The sequence below is a fragment of the Ochotona princeps genome, chromosome 5, assembly GCF_030435755.1.
Source record: "Ochotona princeps isolate mOchPri1 chromosome 5, mOchPri1.hap1, whole genome shotgun sequence".
Lineage (NCBI taxonomy): Eukaryota > Metazoa > Chordata > Mammalia > Lagomorpha > Ochotonidae > Ochotona > Ochotona princeps.
In genome coordinates, this window is record NC_080836.1 from 76,891,305 (window position 1) to 76,914,617 (window position 23,313).

A 23,313-nucleotide genomic window follows, 5' to 3' on the forward strand; every position below is an offset into this window, starting at 1 on the left:
AAGGTTGGTTGGGGGGAGGATGGGAGATGGTGAGGGGAAGGAGGCAGGACAAGGAGCCCCTGCAGCGCAGCTGTGCCCTGTCTAGTACCCTTGCCTGCACTAGTCCAAAGCCCATTGTTTGGGCTTCGTGGAGGTATTTTATTATTATTTGAGTGAGTCATTTAAGATCTCCAAAAATAACCATAATCATATAACGGAGGTTAATGTCTTACTTAACCCGGTATGAAGAGCCAGTCGTTAGAATTTATTAAGTTGCCATGAAGTGTCAAGAACACATAAAGTGCCATAAAACGTTGAGGAAAACAAGAGACTTGTCTTGGGCCCCCAGGATCTCATGGGGTGGGCGGAAAAGAGGGCGAGAGAGAAGAGCCAGGGTACCCGTGCACACGCTTTAGCACAAATCATATCTCAGCAGTCCAAGGCTGGGTGTCATGGGCTGCAGCTGTCCAGAGAGCCTGATGCATGCCCAGCACTTTGCAGGGACTCCAGTCCCTTCCGGAGAGCCAGAGAGCCAGATCAGACTGCAGGGGACTCCCAAGTGGGCCTTACAAGGTGAAAGGGAGGGAGGAATAAAAGGTGTGGCTGGCAGAGTCTCCCTCCTCTCCTGATGCCCAGGCCCCTGCTTGCACCTCCTCCTCCCCTCTCCCCTCCCAACTGTCCTTTCCCAAATGGAGCTGAGCTGAGCCACCGCCTTCTTAGCTTTCTTCTCCCGGGCTTGAGACTTCTGGCACTGCCACTTCATCCAAGTGTTCACACTTGGTTGGTACACACACACACACACACACACACACACACACACACATCTTTTTTGCCACTTAAATAAACTTGTCCCACCAGCTCTCCTCCAGGCTCTATTATTCTGCAGACTGAGAGGGTTGGCAAGCTGCAGAGTGTTCTGGGTTCCGGCTTTGCCTAACAAAAGGTAATTAGGGAGAAGCAATCAACTGTCCAGGCTGATGTGTGCTGAGCAATGGGTCGGAGTCCTCCAGGTGGCTGGCAAGCAAGACTACTGAGAGAGAGACTCCAGTGTGTGTGTGTGTACCCATATGTGTGTCTGTGTGTGTGCTAGCTCACACGCATGGGTGAGAGCCAGAACCATCTGTATTCCTTCCCTGTTCTCACAGCCCCAGAGCCCAAATCTACTTTGACACTTTTAGAAAAATGAAAAGATGGAATCTTACAGCAGCCTGCCTGCGCTGGAGGGGGGGAGCTGAGGAGTGCTCACAGCAGGAGGGAAGTTGACTTTTCTTTATACATATAGGGGTTTTTCCATGCAGAGTTTAAATTATGCCTGATAAAAGGAGTTTCGTGGATGTTTCAGTTCTTTCAAATTCTCCTGGCTTCCTCCCAATTAAATGAGGTTTGTCAAAGCCACAGGGCTCCGCTGCTGCTGCCTCGGCGGACAAGCACTTCCTGCAGCGACATCTCCAGTCCCTGAGGGAGAAGATGAAAGAGCTGGTGCCAAGAGACAGGGGCGGGCGGATGCAATGTGGATGTGAGTGTGTCTGCGTGCGCGCACACACGTGTGTGCATGTGTATGGGGAGGGCTGCAGAAGTATGGAGAGAATTCGGCTCACAGGACACAGAACAAGCAGATAGGAAAAGCAAAGCTACCAGCAAAACTGAAAAGAAAATGAGAAGAAACAGAGATGCTGCCAGGGCCAGTGTGTGTACCCTCATGGCAGGGACCCTCACTATGAGCCTGTGCTCTCTCCTGGGACACATCACCGTGGCTTGGCAGTGCCATCCTGCTTTTTCTTTGCCCCTGACAATGGGCATGTTTTGAAATGACTGATTGATTTATTTGAATGGCAGAGGTACAGAAATAAAGGAGAAAGAGAGAAAAGAGACCGAAAGAAAGTAAACCATTTGCTGGTTTACTCCCCACATGGCAGCAGGGACTAGTGCTGGGCCAGGCTAGAGCCAGGAGCACGGAGTCTCATCTGGGTCCTCCATGTAGGTGCAGGGGGTCAAGCACTTGAGCCATCCTCCACAACTTTCTCAGGCACATCCCCAGGGAGCTGGATCAGAAGTGGATCAGCCGGGACTTGAACCAGCACCCACAGGGGATGCCAGTGGTGCAGGTTGAGGCGTTCCCTGCTCTGCCAGCCCCAGGGAGCATTTCCTCAAGCGCCTACTTTGCCTACAGAGAGCACCTGCCATGATCACAGTTGCCAACCTGCAAGGACATAGCGTCTCCATGGTTGCATGGGCCATGCCAGGCATGAGAACTGTCCAAACAGAGGCGTGTTCTGTGAGTGATTTCAGGGAGAGTGACCTTGTCATAACTGTGCAGGAGGTTTCACTTCCAGGTAGCATTTCAGCATAGACTCATTTAGGGGCTTATATTTACATCGTTTTATTATTCTGGCTGCAGGATAACAGAGTTGTCACTTTAAAATATATTCTGTTTCCCCCTTTGATCTGAAAGATGCCAGCTCTTATTGTCTGCCCTCTGAAGAAGACAATTAAAGCATGAAACCTGTGACTGGGAAATCTGCAGAGGGCGGAAGGACAGCCTGAATTCTGCTGCAAGCAGGGTTAGAAAGCCCTCCTCCCCAAGTGAAGGAACTGACCCACCCATGCACATCCATTCTCATCAAGCTGAGAAGTTCCAAGCAGCACTTTCCGTAGGTTGTGGCAGCGAGCGTTAGGGCCAGGGAGAACTCATCACCAGGTTATTGGCCATGAAAAACTAGGAATTCCAGAACCCCTTCCCTTTTGGGGGAGCACTCTCCAGAGAAAAAGCGTGAATATTAGCATGGCAAGCCATGTGGGAACTTCCGCCAAGTTCTGACATTTTCCCTTATTGACTCTTGAACACCTGAAGAAACATTTGTCGGAGGAGAAATTATTGATAGTCCCTCTGAAAACACACCCAATGGCAGGCTGATTGCTTTCACAGATGGCCAGGGGAGCCGCTCTTCCCACTCCAGCACCACAGTCCAGCCGCACTTGTGGTCCTCGTGGCTGAGCCAGCCGGGCAGGGCGGCAGCTGGGGTAGCTGTGGCCTAAAATTAGGCCCTTGGCAGCACTCTAATCTTAGCGGCAGGTCCAGCCTCTTCATTTAATTCCCTCTGCCCTCAGCATGAACTTGGGCTCTGGGGAAGGAATACTGCTTAATGACTGGGGTGGGGGCAGGGGACCAGGGGACCAGAAAATCATTAGGCTGCCCCTTCTAGAAACTGGCTGCACTTGGTTCTTCCAGGAAGCTGTCCAAATGTTGTCATTGGAAAGTTAAGGCAGATTTTGGAACCCAGCCATTTTGAGCTTCAGACACTGATCCAGAAAAGTTTTTTTTTTTTTTTAAGGGGGGGTGGGCAGTAAATGCCACGTGATTTAAGAGTCTGGTGCTTAAGCCACAGTGCTTGATCGTCAAGACTTCAAAGGCTGTCTCCCTTTCTTTCTGGGTTGGTCCCATTTTGCTATCCAAATCCTAGGCTCTACCCTTTCTTCCTGGACTAAATCCCTCTTCTCTTTGCAAACAGGTTTCAGCATCTTGGTGGGGGGTGGGGAATGAGGAAGGGAATGGACCTTAAAACTTAAAAGCTTGCAATTGTTCCACAAGTCAGTTTGCAAAAACTTACAGCCAGCAGGCCATACTGCCACCAGGCGCACAGCACACTGTTCCCTTGCGTTAGGGACACCCCAAATTCTAGTCTCTCAGTTTCAGCAGGCCTCGTTCACATCAGCCCATTAACATTTGAGTGATACTTAGCTTCAGTCTGATAAAACATCTCCAGGCTTTCTTCTGGTATTCTTTCTGTAATGTATTTGATGATCCATGTAATACCTCTTCCTAGCAGTCACTTCCATCCTAAATGCCTCCAAACTCGTTTTTCCCAAATACAGGTTCTGTTTCTCCCACATCTTAGTCATTGTTTCCCTGGTCTGTACCACATCTCTCCCTATTATTTTGCTTATCATTGATTCCCGGGAACTGGTATGCACTTGTATTTCTATTGTGGTCAGGAAATTATGCCCCCATCCATTCATTAATGGTTTACTGAATGTCTATTAGGTATGAGATTGATAGCACAACAGCTAAGGAAACGGGGCCCTGTCCCCCAGGAACTTCTCCTCCTCAAGAAAACAGGAGGATTCTATCAGCAGCTGTAGGACCATGCAATCCCATGGAACACTGGAATTAAGAGGGCCAGAGGAGGCCCAATCAGCTCCAGCCATGTTTCTCTTATAACTACGTAACATTGACTGACATTGTCTTTTTATTTTTTTTAATGCTTATTACAAAAGTGCAACCATTTAAACTAAAAAAAAATGATTTAAAAGGCAGTTAGAGAGAAGGAGAGGTAGAAAGAAAGACAGAGATCATCCATTTGCTGGTTCCTAAATGACTACAACAGCAAGAGCTGGGCCAGGCTGAAACTTCATCCAGGTCTCTCATATGGGTGCAAGGGTTCACACACTGAGGCCACCTTCTGCTGCCTTTCAAAGAACAGCAGCAGGGAGCTGGATGGCAAGTGGAGCAGCAGCGACACTCATGAAGCTTGGTTTAGCCCTTTGTGTACTTGTCCTTGCCTTCAAACCCATTCTGTGTGTTGCCTTATTGTCCAACCTGCTTAAGGTTGAACCAGAATATTTGTGAAGGCAAGTTTCAGAGAGGAGCTGTTCATTGTTCTTGGAAAAATCTCATAGGAACTTGCTAGAAAAGCCAGGATTAAACCTGAGATCTGAATTCCCAGTCCTGTGCTCTGTTTAATTTTAAACCTTCCAGGAAGGATTCCATAGGTCCCCAGGTCACGTGTTGAATGCCTGAAAACCACTGAACCCTTCCTCCCTCAATCCTATCTTAGTCCCTGCTCCTTTTTTTTTAAATTTATAATAATATACACAGCCACCCTTGAGTTTTCAGATGTCTTAAAACCAATGGCAGTTATAGTTTTGTTTTGCCCTTCAACTCATTTAAATTAATAAGAAAAACACCAGGAACTGAATGGAAAATGAGGCAAATGCATAAAGTAGCAATTTACACAAGAGGAAATAAAAAGAGCATGTGATACTTAGAAAAAATATCTGTACTAGGCATCAAATAAATACAAAGAACTGTTCAACTGGTTCTGTTTTCCCTTAACCCAGTGACTCTTGATGCTGGTGAGGTTGTAGTCAAGTGGTTCTCTGTTGATAATGATGATGGTGGTGTAAACTGGGGAAACCTTTGCAGATCACTGTAACACACAGTGCAGGAGCCTTAAAAGGGTCAGACCCTTCAACCCTGTACTTTTAGTTCTAGACGTTATTAAAAGAAACAATTGAATGGGGTGGGGCAGAGAATCTAAAATATACATTTATAAAAGTAGTTATTTCAATGGTGCCTAGTTGCTAAACTCCTCAACTTGCCAGCATGGGGATCCCATATGGGTGCCAATTTGTATCCTGGCAGCCCCACTGTCCCTCCATCTCCCTGCTTGTGACCTGGGAAAGCAGTAGAGGACAGCCCAAAGCGTTGGGATCCTGCACCCATGTGGGAGATCTGGAGGAGGCTTCTGGCTCCTGGCTTCAGATCAGCTCAGCTCCAGTCATTGTGGCCACTTGGGGAGAGAATCAGCAGATGAAAGATCTTTATCTCTCCTCCTCCTCTCTGTATGTCTGACTTTCCAATAAAAATAAATAAATCTTTTTTTTTAAAGTATAAAAGGAACAATTTACACATTAGAACACAAAGTGGACCAATGTCGGCCTGTTGACTCAGCACCATGTCACCATTTGCAGTGACAGTTGGGGTGAGTGTTCAGTGAAGTGGATAGCAGGCTACTTGGCTCCTCCACAATACATCCACCTTCTGAGTACCAGCTTGAGACTCAGCTCTGCTCCCAAGTCCATCTTCCTGTGATGCTCCTACTGTGAGGCAGCAACGGATGGCTCAAGTTGCTGAGTCACTGCCACCCACAGTGTAGATTCAGATTGAGTTCAGCTCCCATCTGGCCCAGCCCCAGTTGCTATGGATATTTAGTGAGTGATCCAGTATTTGAGCGATTTCTCTTTGTCCACCTCTCTCTTCCTCTCGCGTTTAAGCAAATATTTTTAAAATTATAATTAACAGAAGTGTTAGGTGTTTGTACTATGACATATGCTATAAGAAACACAAATACGAAATTATATATTATGGGGCTGGTGCAGTGGCGTAGCAGACCAATGCTTTGCCTGTGGCACTGGCATTCCATATGCCATTCATGAGCTGGCTACTCCACTTCTGATCCAGCTGATGGCCTGGGAAAACAGAAGAGGATGCTCCAGAGGCTAGGCGCCTGCACCTATGTGGGAGACCTGGAAGAAGCTCTTGACTCCCAGCTTTGGACAGGCCACGCTCTGGTCATTGCAGCCATTTGGGGAGTGAACCAGAGGATGGAAGATCTTTTCCTCTCTGTCCTTGTCTCTCTCTGAAACTCTTTCAAGTAAAACAAATAAAATCTTTTTTTTTAAGATTTATTTTATATTTATTGGAAAGTCAGATATACAGAGAGGAGGAGAGACAGAGAGGAAGATCTTCCCTCCAATAATTCACTCCCTTAATGGCTGCAATGGCCAGAGCTGAACTGATCCAAAGCCAGGAGCCTCTTCCAGGTCTCCCTCATGGGTGTAGGGTCCCAAGGCTTTGGGCCGTCCTCCACTGCTTTCCCAGGCCACATGCAGGGAGCTGGATGGGAAGTGGGGCCACCAGGATTAGAATTAGAACCCATAAGGGATCCCTGCGTGTTCAAGGTGAGGATTTTAGCTTCTAGGCTACTGTGCCAGGCCCCTAAAATATTTTTTTCTAAGCCTTAATAAAATTATATATTATAATGTATTTGTGAAAATTATCATGCCTGTGAACAAGTCTGAAAGGTAACAAATTGTGTTCTAATTTAGGGCGATTTCAGGCCACATTTTTCCCTTTCCAATTTTTTTCTTTAAAGTTGGTATTAGAAAAAAAATTTTTTTAATAAAATTGGTAATAGGTTATGTTCATTATGTAAGAGTGAGTTAAAACAAAATGGTACATGGAGTCTGATCTCTGAACTGAGGTTTAAGGAATCTGCGGGTTTTTTTTTTTTCCCAAAGTAATATGCAGTATTGGCCTCCATAAGCCTTCATTTCCCCATCTGCATAATGGGTTAACCCAATTTCCTGTATCCCAGATGGAAGAGATGTTTATTTTATAAAGCTTTTAACTCACTGTATTCAAGGGTTCCTCTAAATGCGGTCCTAGGAGAATGGAAGGCAGGAGGGAGAGGAAAAGATAAATAGACACTAATTAATTTTAAAAGGAAAAATCATCCGCTTTAATCGGATATGCATGTGTACCGTGCCCCTAGTCAGAGCTGTAAATGCACTCCATGTTAGTTAGCAACTTCAATTTAAAGCGCTGTGTGATCCTCTGGGCTTTGAAGATGGAAGGCCTGTATACATACACAGGAGCTGAAACTACTTCGTGGTCGCAGGATCCATGCACCCTGAATAATTAAATGCACCGAGCAGCTCCTGCTGATGGACAGAGGAAGCCAAGGAGGCGTTTGAAACCACGTGACGCCCGACATGAGGAGACATCTTGCGTTGAGAGTTCTGCCTCTCTGGCTTGCTCATCCACTTGTGCTTTCTCTTGTCACCATTACAGGCAAGGAAAGGAGATCTGATTATCTCGTTTCCTGTGAAAGGCTATTTAGCTCCTCAATCCTATTAAAGTCACTTTTCTGCACTCCAGTGCACTGAGCCTTGCCCAGGTTATCAGCCCAGGAAGAGTAAATGGAGAGCAGGATCAGATTTCCAAAGGAAGGAAAGTTAAAGCAAAGTTTGAAACGGGTGACATCCAACAGCCAGGAGCTTAGGGACTCAATTAGACTGAAAGACAACTATCTCATTATCTCATTCGGCAATGATCTAAATACGTAAGAATCTAAAAGTTTTAAATAAACTTGTCCTACTGACTGTCTAGATGACTGAATTTCCCTTCTCAAAAAATTTTTTTTAAACACCACTTTCGTATTTATTTATTCTAAGCAGGGTAGCAGCTGCGATAATTATGCTGTCAGATTCAGTAACTAATGAGGAGTCACCAGAGTGGAAGATTTTGCATTTGTGAGATTGCCGAAGGAGAGCCACGCTCTTCTTTCTTCTTTAATTCTTTCACTGTTTTTCTTCACCTCCCCCCTTTCCTTCTCTTTTGCTTTTTCTATGAGTTGGGAAAGAGTCTGGCAGACCACCGCCAAGTCGAAATCCTTTTGATTAACTAGTTGCCTTCCCAGCATTATTCTGCCAAATGTTTCTCTCTCTCTCTCTCTCTCTCTCTCTCTCTCTCAGACACACACACTCACAAACACACACACACACTTCCTGTTTTACAGAGTCTGCTATTTGGAGGAGCAGGAAAGCCTGGGGGAAGTCCCAGCATTGCCTGCCACTGTCCCACAGGCCAGAGAGCACTCTGTGCACTCTGTGCACTCTGCCCTGAGAGAAGACCCCAGGCAGTTTGGATTTGAGAGTCCTCTTGTGACGTGTGCACACTGTTTATTTTAGCTGTGCAACTTTTCGGGCCACGACATGAACCAGAAGAAAGGCGCACCCGGATGTGCAGCTTGTCCCTGGCAACACATTTGCACACCTCGACAAGACCTGACATCTCCACAACCCAGCTTAGTGGACCTGTGTCCTTAGGCAGAGGAGAAGCCACAGACATAGGTTGCCCCCAGCACCCACGGCAGATGTACAGGCCCAGCAAAGCAGGTTTATTTCATTCTTCAGGGTGTGAGAAGTTTCCAGCCAACAAGATTATGAAAGCACTTATTGCTTTTTCCATTAAAGGATGGAACCATGAATTTCTGGTAAATTGTGAGAGGTTTTGGGTAACCCGTATTTGAGTGGACTGTGAAGAAATGTCCAAGTGAAAGAATGCCCCGAGCACCTTCCTTGGAGGTGCTGGGTCACACTGGGGCTCCTGTGTCTTGCTGTTTTTCTCAGAGGACATTGACTATGCCCAGGCTCCTGGCAATGGCTTCTGTGTATTTAAAATGTGTTGTATGTCAGGAACCACATAAGATGTTTTGCATGTGTTACCTTCCTTACACTTCAAGTGATCTGCTAGGAATTCTTATTTTCCCCATTTGTGGATGAATCTCTTAAAATGGTTTATTATTGGAGGACTTGATTCATAGCTTTAATGTGGTGAGCATTAGGAACAGCTGACAGCCAATATAGGTGCGTATGGAAATGCAAACTGCCAGGATGCTGAGCCTGGCAGGATGCTGAACATAGACAGTTCCCAATTTAGGAGGGTTTAGTTTAGGATTTTTTGATGCTGGGAAGGTATGGAGGCCATAGGCATGGAGTAGAAACGGCAGTCAGCCCTTGGTATCTACTGGTTCTGATTCAGGAAGGTGTCACTAAGCTTGGGTTCCATCACTCACAGTCTGCTAACTGGATTTCACTCACCAGATGTTCCTGGAAAACAACTTGCATCTGTGCTAAACATAGACACATACCTGTCATGCTGCTATTTCCTAGACATTACCATATTGCAACTAGGTACATAACATTATGTGGTAAGCTTTCCCAAGTCATCTAGAGATGATTTAAAGATACAGGAGGGTGTGTGTGCGTTCTAGAATGTGAGGAACTTGAGCACCCACAGACATTGGCATCCTCAGGAGACCTCATAGACTGAGAGATGACCACTTCACATTTTGACTTTTTCCTAAACTAATAGACTCAACATCGGGCAATCTGAAGTCAGGTTGATGCTAGGGTAGACAATCCATATCCCTCAGGAAACTGTACTGCTGAACTGGGGTGAAGCATAGCAAAGGCATTTTTCCCTTGTGTCGAGTTTATGAAAATGTAACCCCACTGTGCATCAAGCAGCATCTGTACCTAAATCGAGAGGTAAGGTTCTAGGACCCTACACGGTGGCCTAGTGGCTAAGGTCCTCGCCTTGAACACACCAGGATCTCATATGGGTGCCGTTTCTAATCCCGGCAGCCCCACTTCCCATCCAGCTCCCTGCTTGTGGCCTAGGAAAGCAGTAGAGGACAGCCCAAAGCCTTGGGACCCTGCACTCACATGGGAGACCCGGAAGAAGCTCAGGGCTCCTGGCTTCAGATTGGTGCAGCTCCGGCCGCTGCGGCCACTTGGGAAGTGAATTAACATACAGATGATCTTCCTCTCTGTATCTTCTTCTCTTTTCTCTCTGTAAATATGCCTTTACAATAAAAATAAAATATTTTTTTTAAAAAAAGAGGTAAGGTTCCTATATGCAATGGCAACCAGGATTGTTTTTGATTTACAGAAATTAAATAAATTGTCTAAAGCATACAACGTGATTTGAAAGTTTCTGTAACTATCAAGCCAATATGATGTTCTTTGTTATCATCAGGGTCACAGTCCAGACGCCCCCCCTTGTTCATCTAGTTCAAACCTCTTCTCCACCTTTATCTTCTGCTTTGTCTTGCTGTGGCCACACAAAATGATCTGGTGTCCTCCCCAATGTGCCTCTTCTTCCACGCCTTCACTCATGCCAATCCCTCAGCCAGGATTACCTTCCCTGAAAGCCCTTCAAGGCCCAAAGGGCTCCAGGCCTATGATTTCCAGTGCTCCGTAGTAGATTCTGGTAGAGGGGTTACCCTGATTCTTTGCTTGCACCTCACTTTGGTGCTTGTCTGTGTGTGGGTAGGGGATGTGGATGTGTGTGTGTCTCCCAGTCAGTCCTGTCCCTAGCTTTGTCGTTTTCACACCTATCATAATGCCTTGCCCAGGTATTCAGCTGGCAAATACACATTGAATAAAATTAAATAGAAAGCATTTGACAACTCTTAATAGATTCAATAAAGTGAGTCACACGAGGCAATATAAATGATTGGTAAATATATGTGGCTCATTTTTTTTGACATCTCCTCTAGTAACAAATATTACAACAGACCTAAATAAATACACTGTGATAGATCCCAGGAACTAATGTGTTGATCTTGTTCTCTTTTCATCCCTACAGGGGAGTCTTTGTTTACAGTTTCAGGAGTGAGACTAAAGCCAGAAATGTGTGACCTCTTGGTCTCCTACCAGAAAGGTCACCACCCAGCCGGGTTTAGCAAATGCTGGTGAAAAGACAGGGCGAGGTCCTGAAGACCATCCCAGGTAAGTGGTCCCAACTGTGCTGTCCCAAGCGTGAGGTTCCTATGGACAAAACTGAAACACAATTGCTGACAGATGGAGGGACATTGTCCCTGACCCAGGGTACCTGTATTCTGTGTGTAGCCCTGCAGCTGCAGTTTTAAGGATAGATGACCTAGCCCTTCAGGCTTCCCTGTCCTGACCTGGGAAAACAAAGGATGACAATGGGCCTTACTTCTCTCCCACTTCTGGAGCAGCCAGAGGGCTCCAAAGATAAAACTCCCAGATTGTGGCTAGACCCTCCCCAAACTCACTGCAGTGAAGAATTGCAGCTGGCACTGTTTTCCTTCACCTGGGTAGTTCTCTCTGCTCACTGACAAGACAAAATCAGATGCAAGGGTGGCCAGCTACCCAGTGTGTCCCAGACCCAGGATGTCCCCGGATGCAGGATGTTGGGTGTTGAAATTGGCACAGGCCTAAGTAAATCATGACAGTTGGTCATTTTGCTGGTGCAAACGACTTTCCAAGGTCATTTTTAAAAAAGATTTATTTTATTTTTATTGGAAAGGCAGATATACAGAGAGGAGGAGAGACAGAGGAAGGTCTTCCATCTGATGATTCACTCCCCAAGTGAACGCAACGGCCAGTGCTGCACCGATCCAAAACCAGGAGCCAGGAACTTGTTCCAGATCTCCCAAGTGGGTGCAGGGTCCCAAGGCTTATGGCCGTCCTTGACTGCTTTCCCAGGCCATAAGCAGGGAGCTAGATGGGAAGTGAAGCTGCCGGGATTAGAACTGGCTCCCATGTGGGATCCCACATGTTCAAGGCGAGTACCTTATCCACTAGGCCACCGCACCGGGCCCCCAAGGTCATTCTAAAGAGGAAACGACTCTGGGGAGGACATTCCCAAAGCTATTATATCTTGAAAGGAATTCTGCTGGCAGATTCAGGAAGTCAGATGGGACAACTCCAGAACCTGCCTAGTATAGACATCTCTAGGTATCAATAGAACACTTTCCAGACTTGGCCTTACATGGCAGACAGAGGGACAGAACTGGGATAGAGGAATCAAGGTGGAACCTATGTGTGGGTCAGCTAGTCAACCTCTTAGGCTATTTCTCCAAGACATAGTCATTCTACTGCTACTGGCCACTTGCTTGGCAACCACAGCTTTAACCTCCTTTCTATCAGAGCTTTTGGGGCCTGGTGGTAACCATTGCCATGCTCACCACCCACCCCCTCACCCTAGTATCACTCACATGGCAGAATTCAACTCTTAGCCACTTTCTCTTTGAGCTCCACTGTTAGCTGTCACTATTTAAAGACATATACACATCAAGGCTGTCTGTCTTCTGGTTCTTCAACAATGATCTTGTTTTAAAGAACAAGAGAGTTTAAAATTATTACTGTCCCCCTGAAGCCTTTTATGGAATACTTAAGTTTGTATTCTGACAATGTGCCATGGGACTTAGAATCAGCAGGGCAATGATATGATAGGGGATTTCCAAAGCCAAATATTCTCTGGAACAGTTTTTACTATGGGTAACTGTGCCATTTCAAACACACTGGTCATGAGAACAGGATGAACTTCCACTTGACTCTATAAAGTGAAGTGTTTGCCCCTCATATAATGATCAAAGACACTGGTGGGAAGGGTCTCAGGATATGGTGCCCCCAAGCATTATTATTATTCCTATCTTTGTTAGGGCTTTTGTTTTACTCAGCAGTCAGGAGAGAAGCATCTCACCCAGTCTCTCTGATCTGCAGGGGCCTTCCACAAACAATTGTTACCTGTAGACATAAATTGGTCACAATAGAAAATCAGCTCTAGGCAGTCTGACAGGCTCAGTGCCTGTGCCATGAAGAAGGGAGGAGACAGATTGAGCCCCTCTTGGTGTAATCTCCTGATGTTTCTAGGCCTTAAAACTCAAATAAGGAGATAAAAACCAGCAGGGGATGAACCACAACAGGGGAAAACTAGAGCAATTAAATGGTTTAATAAATGGCTTGAAACATGCAAAATCTGAGCGTGCCAGAGTTAGAGACTAAAAGCCGTAATCACATGGACACTGGGGGCCTGTAAATCTTTTCCACTGGATTGAATTTGTGTTAAAATATTCACTTTTCAGGAGGCTCAAAATGTAAATGGAGGTATTAAGACTTGGTAACTGGCAGCAATTCTTGAAAATTAGACTTTTGAAGGATATTCAAAATGGGGAAATAAAAAATGTGGAAATGGGGAAATAAAAAATGTGTAACTGATGTCTACAACAGAGAAGTAAAGGGGAAATGAAGTTGCCATGTGCCCAACCCACCAGTTGGCACCTAGGGTTTCCAAGTTTGCCATACTTGGAACAGTGGAGTATGGTGAGTTCCAACTGCAGTTTGTCCATCAGGAGATAGATTGTGATGATTAACTCCTTAATTCTTCTTACTAGGGGAAAGATGCTGCCTCCCTTGTATTTTATCATTCCATTTTCGATCAACACAGTTCCATCACCAAATGCCAGATGCCCCACAGGTTTTTCTTACTGGAAATGTACTCTGTTGTTCATGATTTTGAACTTGCTTATTCTCCATTCCCTTCCAGGGCTACATTCCTGCTATTTCCATTTTCCTTCACTTCTGCTTACTAAGAGGCTTTCAACTCTAACTCCAATCTGGGCCAAAGGTTTTCTACATCACCTGTGATTAGGAAGATTTTAACAGGACTTCAAGGCCATGATAAATCATACTTGAAGAAAAAATAGCGGAAAGTTACCGTATTGTCATGTGCCTAGAATTTACCAGTGACTGACTCAGAAGCAGATACAGATAGTGTTGAAAGGAGGACTTCTGAATAATTTCACCCATTTTTGTCATTTGAGAGAACGCTGGGCCAGAAGGTCCATTTCCCAAGAGGCAGATGGGAGACTAACCATTGAGAGAATCTAGAGCTGGCGCGGCCTTCCAGAGGCCTGTCATTCCTGCATTCACTTAGAATTCCCCCAACAAAAGGACTGCTGTGGCAAGGAAGGGATTAGGCCAAAGGTCAGAAAAGTCTCCAGGGAAGATGGCTTCTTGGATAAAGTTGTCAACAAAAGAATTTGCTCAAGACTATTTGTTGTGACTTCCTAGGGGGCGCTTCTCACTAACTGGATTATCAGAACCCAGACATCAGTAGATGGGATTGAGCTGTCCCCTACCACTGGATGGGAACTGTGGTGATGGCAGAAGGGCTGAGGGCGGAATATGGTCATTTGGTGGTGAACAGCCTGAACTAGTGGAGAACAAAGAGTTTCAGAGATGTGACCCAAGCCCCCTGTTGCACCATTGGCCACACCTGCACACACATTAACACACAAGTAAAAGGAGAAATTTGACGCAGCAAACATGTGGCATTTTTGTTTTTCTGTTTTTGTTTTTACAATGACTTCTTATGAAAGAAGCCAGGGCAGCTCAAATTACTTCTGTCAATAGGTAGCATTGGACCATGATTCAAAAGACTGAGACCTCTCTAGAAGCTAAGGAGCAACAAGCCAAAGCACCATCTATTCCTATCAGGATATATCTGACTTAAATTCTTACATTTGAGCTTAAGACATTTATATATAGCTTCATAAGACTGTGACTTTGTGGAAAAGTATAATCTGACCATCCCCCAAAGGCAAGGCTAATCCTTTCAGGCTACATAAATGAAAAATCATCTTGTATCCAAGAAGGAAATTTGTTTACTGTCTCATGATTGAACTACATTTCAATTATTATTATATTCAGTTCCATATACTACATTTTAAAAGACACATATTAAAGTATTTTTTATAAATACATCTATTAATTTACAAGTTTAATTCTGTTTAGTCCCTTTTAAAAAAATTTATTTCTTTTTTTTTAAAGATTTATTTTATTTTCATTACAAAGTCAGATATACTGAGAGGAGGAGAGATAGAGAGGAAGTGGAGCTGCCGGGATTAGAACCAGCGGCCATATGGGATCAAGGGGAGGACCTTAGCCACTAGGCCACGCCACCAAGCCCTATTTCTTTTTCTTGAAAGTAAAAGTTATAGAAAGAGAGAGAGAGAGAGAGAGAGTTCTTCCACTCACTCATTTACTCTCTAAATGGTCACAATGGCCAAAGCTGGGCCAGTCTGAAGCTGGAGTCAGGAGCTTCTTTGGCGTCTTCCAAGTGGATACAGGAACCCCATGCCTTGGCCATCTTCCATTGCTTTTCCAGGCCATTAGCAGGGAGCGTAATCAGAAGTAGAGCAGCACCCGGCACCTTAAAGTAAAGGTGAAAGTCCTCGCCTCGAACGTGCCAGAATCCCATATGGGCACCGGTTCTAATCCTGGCAGCCCTGCTTCCTATAGCAGCTCCCTGCTTGTGGTCTGGGGAAGCAGTCAAGGACGGCGCAAAGCCCAAAGCTTTGGGATCCTACACCTGTGTGGGAGACCCAGAAGAAGCTCTGGGATTCTGGCTTCAGATTGGCTCAACCCCAGACATTACAGTCACTTGGGGAGTGAATAATTGGACGGAAGATCTTCCTCTCTATCTCTCCTCCTCTCTGTATATCTGCCTTTCCAATAAAAATAAATTAATCTTTAAAAAGAAGAAGTAGAATAGTCAGGACTCATAACAGCACCCTTATGGGATGCCAGTGCTGCAGGTGGAGAATTAGCTTGCTTTGCCACTGCTCTGGCCCCCTGTTTAGTCCTTTCCATAAGGCTAAGACATTGGTATGGTTAATCTTCATTTTACAAGGAGCATTAAGACTTAACTCTAAGCAGCTAGGATTTGATACCATCCTGTCTGTCCTCAGTGTCTATGCTTCCCTTAGCCCAGCTTTCCTTTTGTGCCACGTGCTCCTAGAAGAACTACAAAAGAACACTCAAGGAGCAGGGAGGAGTAGCTGCAGAGACAAAATTCCAGGGGCATCCAGAGAGGTAAGAACTCTTGAAAAGTAGCTGACCCTGCAGTGAGTGGCTATAAAACTGGGAGAAACCATCAAAAACCCAGGGATGCTACTTTGGTTCAGCAGAAGGTGTTGGTGACACTTTCACCCAGCTACTAGCGGAATAAGTTCCCACCAGCCTGGACTCCCTCCCCCTGCGTGTGGATGAGGCAAGCTGTGGGAGGGCTTCTGACACTGGAGATGGGAATGGCTGAGCTCAAAGGCTCCATCTCCTTGCTTGATTTTCTCATGACTGTGAGTAGCCATGCACCCAGAATCATGATAAACATGTTGCAAGAACAGTGTAGCTTAAGTTCTTCATGAGAACAGGGTTTTTTCCTAAAGTGGAAGTTGGCAATGTCCTTTGTAGTTATAAGGGAAGATAAATAGGCAGGCACTGTGGTGCAGCAGGTTAGGCTCCCTCCTGTGGTGCAGCAGGTTAGGCTACCACATTTCATGTTGACGTGCCAGGCTTGAGTTCCAGCTTGTCCACTGGTGATCGTGTGCAGAGAGACAGCAGATGATGGCCCAAGTACCTGGGTTCCTATCACTCATGTGGGAGACCACAAAGGAGTTTCCAGCTCCTGGATACAAGTATGAGCCAGTTCGGGCTATTGCAGACATGTGGGGATTAAACCAGCAGATGGAAGATTTTGTGTGTGTGTGTGTGTGTTTCCAAAAAATAAAAATTTTTAAATAAACAAAGATAAATTGTTCTTGTCCTTTTATCTTTTATTTTCTCTTCTAATTAATGAATTTGGCTGTTGAAAAGCCTAATAAAATTAAGTATACATTTGAAAACATCATTCAAATCTTCCTTCATTCCTTGATTTCTTTCTTTTTTTAAGATTTATTTATTTTATTGCAAAGTCAGATATACAGAGAGGAGGAGAGACAGAGAGGAAGATCTTCCGTCCAATGATTCACTCTCCAAGTGACCGCAATGGCAGGTGCTGTGCCGATCCGAAGCCAGGAACCTCTTCCAGGTCTCCCACACAGGTGCGGGGTCCCAAAGCTTTGGGCCACCCTCGACTGCTTTCCCAGGCCACAAGCAGGGAGCTGGATGGGAAGTGGAGCTGCTGGGATTAGAACCAGTGCCCATATGGGATCCCAGGGCGTTCAGGGTGAGGGCTTTAGCCTTTCTAGGCCACTGCACCGGGCCCCATCCCTTGATTTCATAAAACAAGTATTCCAGGTATTTGTGCGTTTTCTTTCTTTCTTAAAATTTGCTTTAGAGACAGACAGGTGGACAAACAGTTCACATCCACTGGTTCACTTCCCAAAAGTCCCCTGTGACCTGAGCTAGAGTCAGAAGCTAGGAATACAGACCAGACCTCCTACATGGGTGGCAGGATCCAATGACTTGTGCCTTTACCACTGCCTCTGAGAGTCTGCATTAGCAGGAGGTGGCACTTGGAAGCTGGAGCCAGGAATCAAACCCAGGTACTCTAGGCTAAACGCCTGTTCCCTGTGGATATTCTGTCCTCACAACCACCATTTTTGTTGATCTCTTTGTATAAATACACACTTGACTTACTTTTTAAGGCATAGTTTATATATATTCAATTCAACATATTAGTTATTTTAGTGATGCTAACTTATTTTGTCATAAGTGCTACTTACCTAGTATTTCTGGCTTCAAGCCATCCAGAATCAATGGCACTTCTTGGCTGTATGTTGAGTGGACAGAGATGCACTCATATGATTAGTTCTTGCCATGAACTGTGAAAGGGAAACAATAGGTGTCACTTCTGGGCCAAACATTCCATTTGATTGCCAGTGCAAGACATTTCAGATCTTTTGATTCTTCCTTGTATTGCAGCATTCAAAAAGGTCCAAGAATAATGAGATACAGAACAGAGTTCCCAGATGACACTTGGTGAATATGGGGTGACAAATAGAAATAAAACTCTATCAACTTATTAATTTTTATTGGAAAGACAGATCAGATTTAAAGAGAAGGAGACACAGAGAGAAAGATCCTCCATCTGCTGGTTTATTCCCCAAATGGTCACAACGGCTGGAGCTGAGCCAGCTTGAAGCCAGGAGCCAGATTTTCCCATGTGGGTGCAAGGTACCAAGGCGTTGGACCATCCTCTGCTGCTTTTCCAGGTCACAGGCAGAGAGTTAGATATGAAGTAGAGGAACCAGGACATGAACTGGTGCCCACAGGGGATCCTGGCACTTGCAAGAGAAGTATTTAGTCATTGGGCCATTGTACTGGACCATATTGCTTGCTTGCTTGCTTCTTCTTTCTCTTTCTTCCTTGTTTAAGATTTGCTTTCCCAAGCCATAAGCAGGGAGCTGGATGGGAAGTGGAGCAGCAGGACACGAACTAGTAACCACATGGGATGTTGGCGTGTGGAGGTGAAAGATCAGCCAGTTGAGCCAAAGCACCAGACCCAAACTTTATTGTTTTAAATTACAAATATCTTGGACTTATTTTTTGCTACTTACTACTTAATAGTAACTTATAGTTACTATTACATAATCTAGTCTGTCCTAAGTAGTACCAGGGCATGTAAAACACATACCTGTGTGATCCAACACGATATAGTTGGACTATGACTACACTATCTAAACTAGTTACTCTCTCAGTAACTACTTGATCAGCTACACTTGCATCAGTGATTGAGCTAAAATTAAAAACCAGTTCCTCCATTACACACTGGCCGTATTTCAAGGGCTCAGTAACCACATAAACTGCCCAGTGCAAACAGAGAACATTTCCGCTGCTATAGAAAAAGTGTTTATTGAACAGAGCTGACACAAAGTACCAGGATTTTTATGAGTTAGAAATGACATCTTCGAATAATCCTTGATATTTTAAGTGCATATGTCTAATAGTACCTTGGAGTTTTCTTTAAAAGTTTGCATTTTTTGAATGAAACCTTTGGGAGTATCTAGCGGAGGTCATTGTTCGGAAGAAAATAAATCACTCTGAGGAGTCACATTTCTTAGAAACAAAGAGCTCAGAAGGTCTTTTTCTGAAGGTCACATTGACAGAGAAAATTAACATCTTTTTGTTACTCTTGACACTTTTCATAAATGAATTCCCAAGGTAGTTTTATTTTAGTCCATCCTCTGAACCTCTTCACATTTCCTACTTCTAACTCCTCTCTATCCCTTAGTGGGTCTGCGTGCACTTGATATAAGATCTGATGTGTTTAGTAATGAATTCAACCAAGTTGTAAGCAATTGTTTCTATGGTAAAAACTGTTGTTGGATATTACAAGAAAATCACCTGGGAGCTCAACACTGGGCCAAGATAAAAAATCATCCTTTCTGTCTCTTTATTAATTCATTCAACAAACATCCAGGCATTAGAAATAGAAAGATTAAGAGTTTCTACAAGAATCTTGGGATCTAATGGGGAATTATATGGAAAGAAGCACAAGATTCAATGACAACATGTCATTCAGCCTATCACAGAAGAGATGATGATGGTAAGTTTGTTTTGAAATGGGAGTTTTCCAGGCAGATGGTTGAAGAGATAAGAAAATAGTGCTATGTCTGGAAAAGGTAAGAGGGGTAGGATGTTTTTGACTGTAGGGAACAGAAACCTCCACCTCAATGTCTTAACCTGTGAAGGTATTTTACATAGGAAGTCCACAATTCATATTGCAGTACGTAAGTCCCAGATCTATTTGAATTTCCAGTTTCTAACTGGAATACTCTGGGAGTCAGCAGACAATGGCACAAGTATTTAGGTCCTTGCTGCTCCCATGAGGGACACAAATTGAGTCCCACATTCCTGGCTGCAAATTGGCCTGTTCCTGGATGTTGCAGGCATTTGAAGAGTATACCAGTGGCTGGAAAATAAAAATTTTAAAAAGTCTAAAATCGAGTCAAGTGTTGGGGCACAGTGGTTAGTAAGTCACTTGGCAGGCCAATGTACTTTACCAGAGTATTTCAGTTTAAATCCGAGCTCTGCTTCCAAGCCTAGGTTCCTGTACATATGAGTGCTGGGAGGCAGTAGGGGATAACCTAAATTGCTGTCCCTGTCAATCACATGGGAGATCTGAGTGGGGTTTAAGACTCCAGGCCTTGACCTGGCCAAGTCATAGCTATTGCTGGTATTTAGGGAATAAAGCAGCAGAGCAAAGATCTATTCATTCCATTCCTTTCTCTCTCTCTCTCTCTCTCTCTCTCTCTCTCCCCTTCCCTCTTTCCCTCTCTCTTTTTCTCTCCCTTTCTCCATTTCTCACCTCCCTCCCTTCCTCTCTCTCCCTCCCTCCCTTCCTCTCTCTCCCTCCCTCCCTTTCTTCTGCCCTCTCTCCCTCTCTCCATCCCTCTTTTCCTCTCCTTTCATATTAAAAAAAAGCCAATGGTAGGTTGTCCTAGGATTGATTAATACCATTCATGGATCAGTGACACCACAGTGACTCACATTTTTTGTCTCCATCCCCAGTGACCTTCCTTGCCTTAGTCCTCCAACTGAATCTTGTCACTGTCATAAGATGCTGCCACAATTCCAGGCCTCACAGGCAGATACTGCACTGTCTAGTTGAAAAACAAGATATCTCATCTTCTGTGTTCCTTCTGAAAAGAAAGCACACACCCTCCACAGCCTACCAACTAACCTGTCACATAGCCATTCCTGAAATGGCCATTCAGGGACTGCTTCTGGATGCTCAGCAATTCCTCCTCATCCAAGACTAGGACTACTTTTACTGAGGGAAGATTTTCTGAATAAATCATGGCAAATGTATCCTGTCCTCTCCCAGAGGACATGGCCCCTATGAGAAAAGAGTGGGGAATGACTATTGGGTAGAAAGCCAACAGAATCTGCTACCGCAGCTCATGGACTGTGACCCCTGGGCTGCAGGGAGCATGGGTTGAGGTTGGAGTGGTGACAAATTGGTATAAATTCCCCATATAGGGGCCTGGGCAGCCTGACACATCACCCAGTCAGGCCATTCACTTGGGAGACAAGATAATGAGCTCATGTCTGGATGTCTTGAGTTTGACGAAGTTGTGTTTGGTGCAACATTAGAATTACTGGCCTGGGAGTGGGAAATGGAGATTGGCTGAAGTGAGCATCACCTACTTATCAATGGCCTTGTGCCCAGGGGTGATTGCCCACATGAACAAAGACAACGAGGAACAGTAGCATGAGAGGAAGCCCACAGCTCTAAGATGTTTCTAAAGAAACATCAACGAAGGAGAGAGAGCAAGCACACCTGGACAGCGATGGGGAAGAAAACTAGAGTCATTCTGTGAACCTCAGGCTAAGTGAGTGCCCCAATACTGAGCAGCCTGCAGAGAAGCCCAGGAGAAACTTGGGAGCGAGTAGAGGCCCTGGAACTTGGTACCTCCTGGGCGGGGTTAGGCCACAAGGGAGACAGTGGATGGACAGAGCAAGTGGTGAAGTCAGGCAGTAACATTGCCCAGATAATCAGCCATGAAACGGGCCAAGATGGGCTCCCTGCTGGAGTTGGGGCAGGATTGAGCAGTCTCTTGCAGTGTTGAGCACAGGAGAGACATTATGAAGACAAAAGAAGTGAGGAGAACCAGCAGATAATGTAAAAGCATCAGATGTGCTCCCTTCTCCAGCTTTTGTCTGGCTTTTTCTTCATTCTCCCAAATATCGGCATAGCCACATCTTCCTGAAACGCTTGCCCATGCCAAGTCTTTGCTTACACGGCACCTGTCATCACGCCTGACTCAGTGAGCAGGTCCCCTACACGCCAGCCCCCAGTAACCTGCCTTATTTTTCTAGACACGTTTTCACTTGCGCTTCTGCTTTGTTGTTTACAGTTCACCTATTGCAGTTGACTTTTCCCCTGCTCTCTTGTAAGCTCACGAGGCTAGGAATCTTGCCTATATTCAGGAATGTCACACAAGTACCCTGATTGGTCTCTCACACATAGTAAATATCTTTCATATGATTCCTCTACCATTTTCTAATTCTTTTTATTTTTTCTCATTTTATTTGAAGGACAGTGAGACAATGACATATTTTCTGTCTGTTGGATCACTCCCCCAAATGCCTGAAAAACCAGCTCTGAGTCATACGAAAGCCAGAAGCCTGAACTCCACCCAGTTCTCCCTTGTAGGTGACAGGGACCCAAGTACCTGGCCTCACCTACTGCCTCCCAGGGCATATATCTCTATCACGTTTCTAACTGGAACCCAGTACTCCTTTGCCTTATTCTGGTCTCTTTTGTTTTTAAAATATTCCAGCGTCTTATGCTTACTGTAGATTTTCTCTCTCTCCCAGTAGAACAGAAACCCCACCGGAGTAAGAATTTTGATGTATTCTGATGTATTCTGTTCACGACATATACAGGCACTTGGATTGTACATGATACATCACTGGAGCTTAGTAAATAACTGTAGAATTTGAATCAGTAACTCAGGGAAACAATGAGATTAAGAGCCTTTCTTCGCCTGAGAGAGGATGAGAGAAAGGAAAGAGAAAGTACACAGGTAAAAACACTAAAAAGCCTTTAGGAGGCCAGCATTGTGGCACAACAAATTTAACCACCACCTATAAGGTTAGCATCCTATATGGACACCACTTCAAGCCACAGCTGCTCCGCTTCTAATTGAGCTCCTTGTTAAAGTGCCTGGGAAAACAGCAGAAGATAGCCCAAGTGTTTGGGCCCTGCACCCATATGAAAGAACCAAATAAAGCTCCTGTCTCCTGGCTTCAGGCTGACCCAGCACTGGACCATGCAGCCATTTGGTAAAGATCTCTTCCATGGCTGGAAGATATTTCCCCTCTCCCTCTCTAACTCTGCCTTTCAAATAGAATAAATAAATCTTTTTTTTAAACCATTAGAAGTGCAGAATTGGGAGCCTGGTCTTGCTTTGCCACGTACCAACTGTATGAACATAAGCCTTCACTTCCTCCTTTGTGAAATAAGAATAACAGTAATACCTGTCCCTTTGAGTTGCTTGTAAAGACTACATGAGTTAGTACATTTAAACAGTGCCCAAACCATGGTAAGCTCTATAAAAAATTAGCTGGCAGTGCTGCTGCTACAGTGGCTGCTGCTGATTGCAAGGCAGTGAAAGAAAGAGGGAATGGGCAATGAAAAGTTTTGAGACCAAAATCCTTAAAGCTGAGGATCAGGTTTTTAAATATATTGTTCTCCGCAAACTCCAATTCCTGTAAACTATGTAACAATGGCAGTGATCTTTTGTCTTTTCCAAGATGTTAAGGCGTTCTGTTTGGTTTTGCAGGTGGCTGGCAATTGATTGTGTTTAAATGATGCTCAGGGAAAGCAGTGGGGATTTGAGGCTGGAAACGTACAGGCCAGCCCCACAGCGCCGGCCACAATGG

The 23,313-nt window shown here is 44.9% G+C and overlaps 1 protein-coding gene across 5 annotated transcripts in view; it reads left to right on the forward strand.

Annotated features, from left to right (window-relative positions):
• Positions 1–14,465, forward strand: part of CDK15 (cyclin dependent kinase 15) — a 113,187-nt gene extending 98,722 nt beyond the window's left edge. For all 5 annotated transcript variants that reach the window (XM_058664860.1, XM_058664862.1, XM_058664863.1 and 2 more), the window contains 2 exons: positions 10,976–11,118; positions 13,685–14,465. In XM_058664860.1, coding sequence (XP_058520843.1) covers positions 10,976–11,085 — 110 coding nt within the window. In that variant the 3' untranslated portion in view covers positions 11,086–11,118; positions 13,685–14,465. The remainder of the gene's footprint in view (positions 1–10,975; positions 11,119–13,684) is intronic.
• The last annotated feature ends 8,848 nt before the right edge of the window (positions 14,466–23,313 follow it).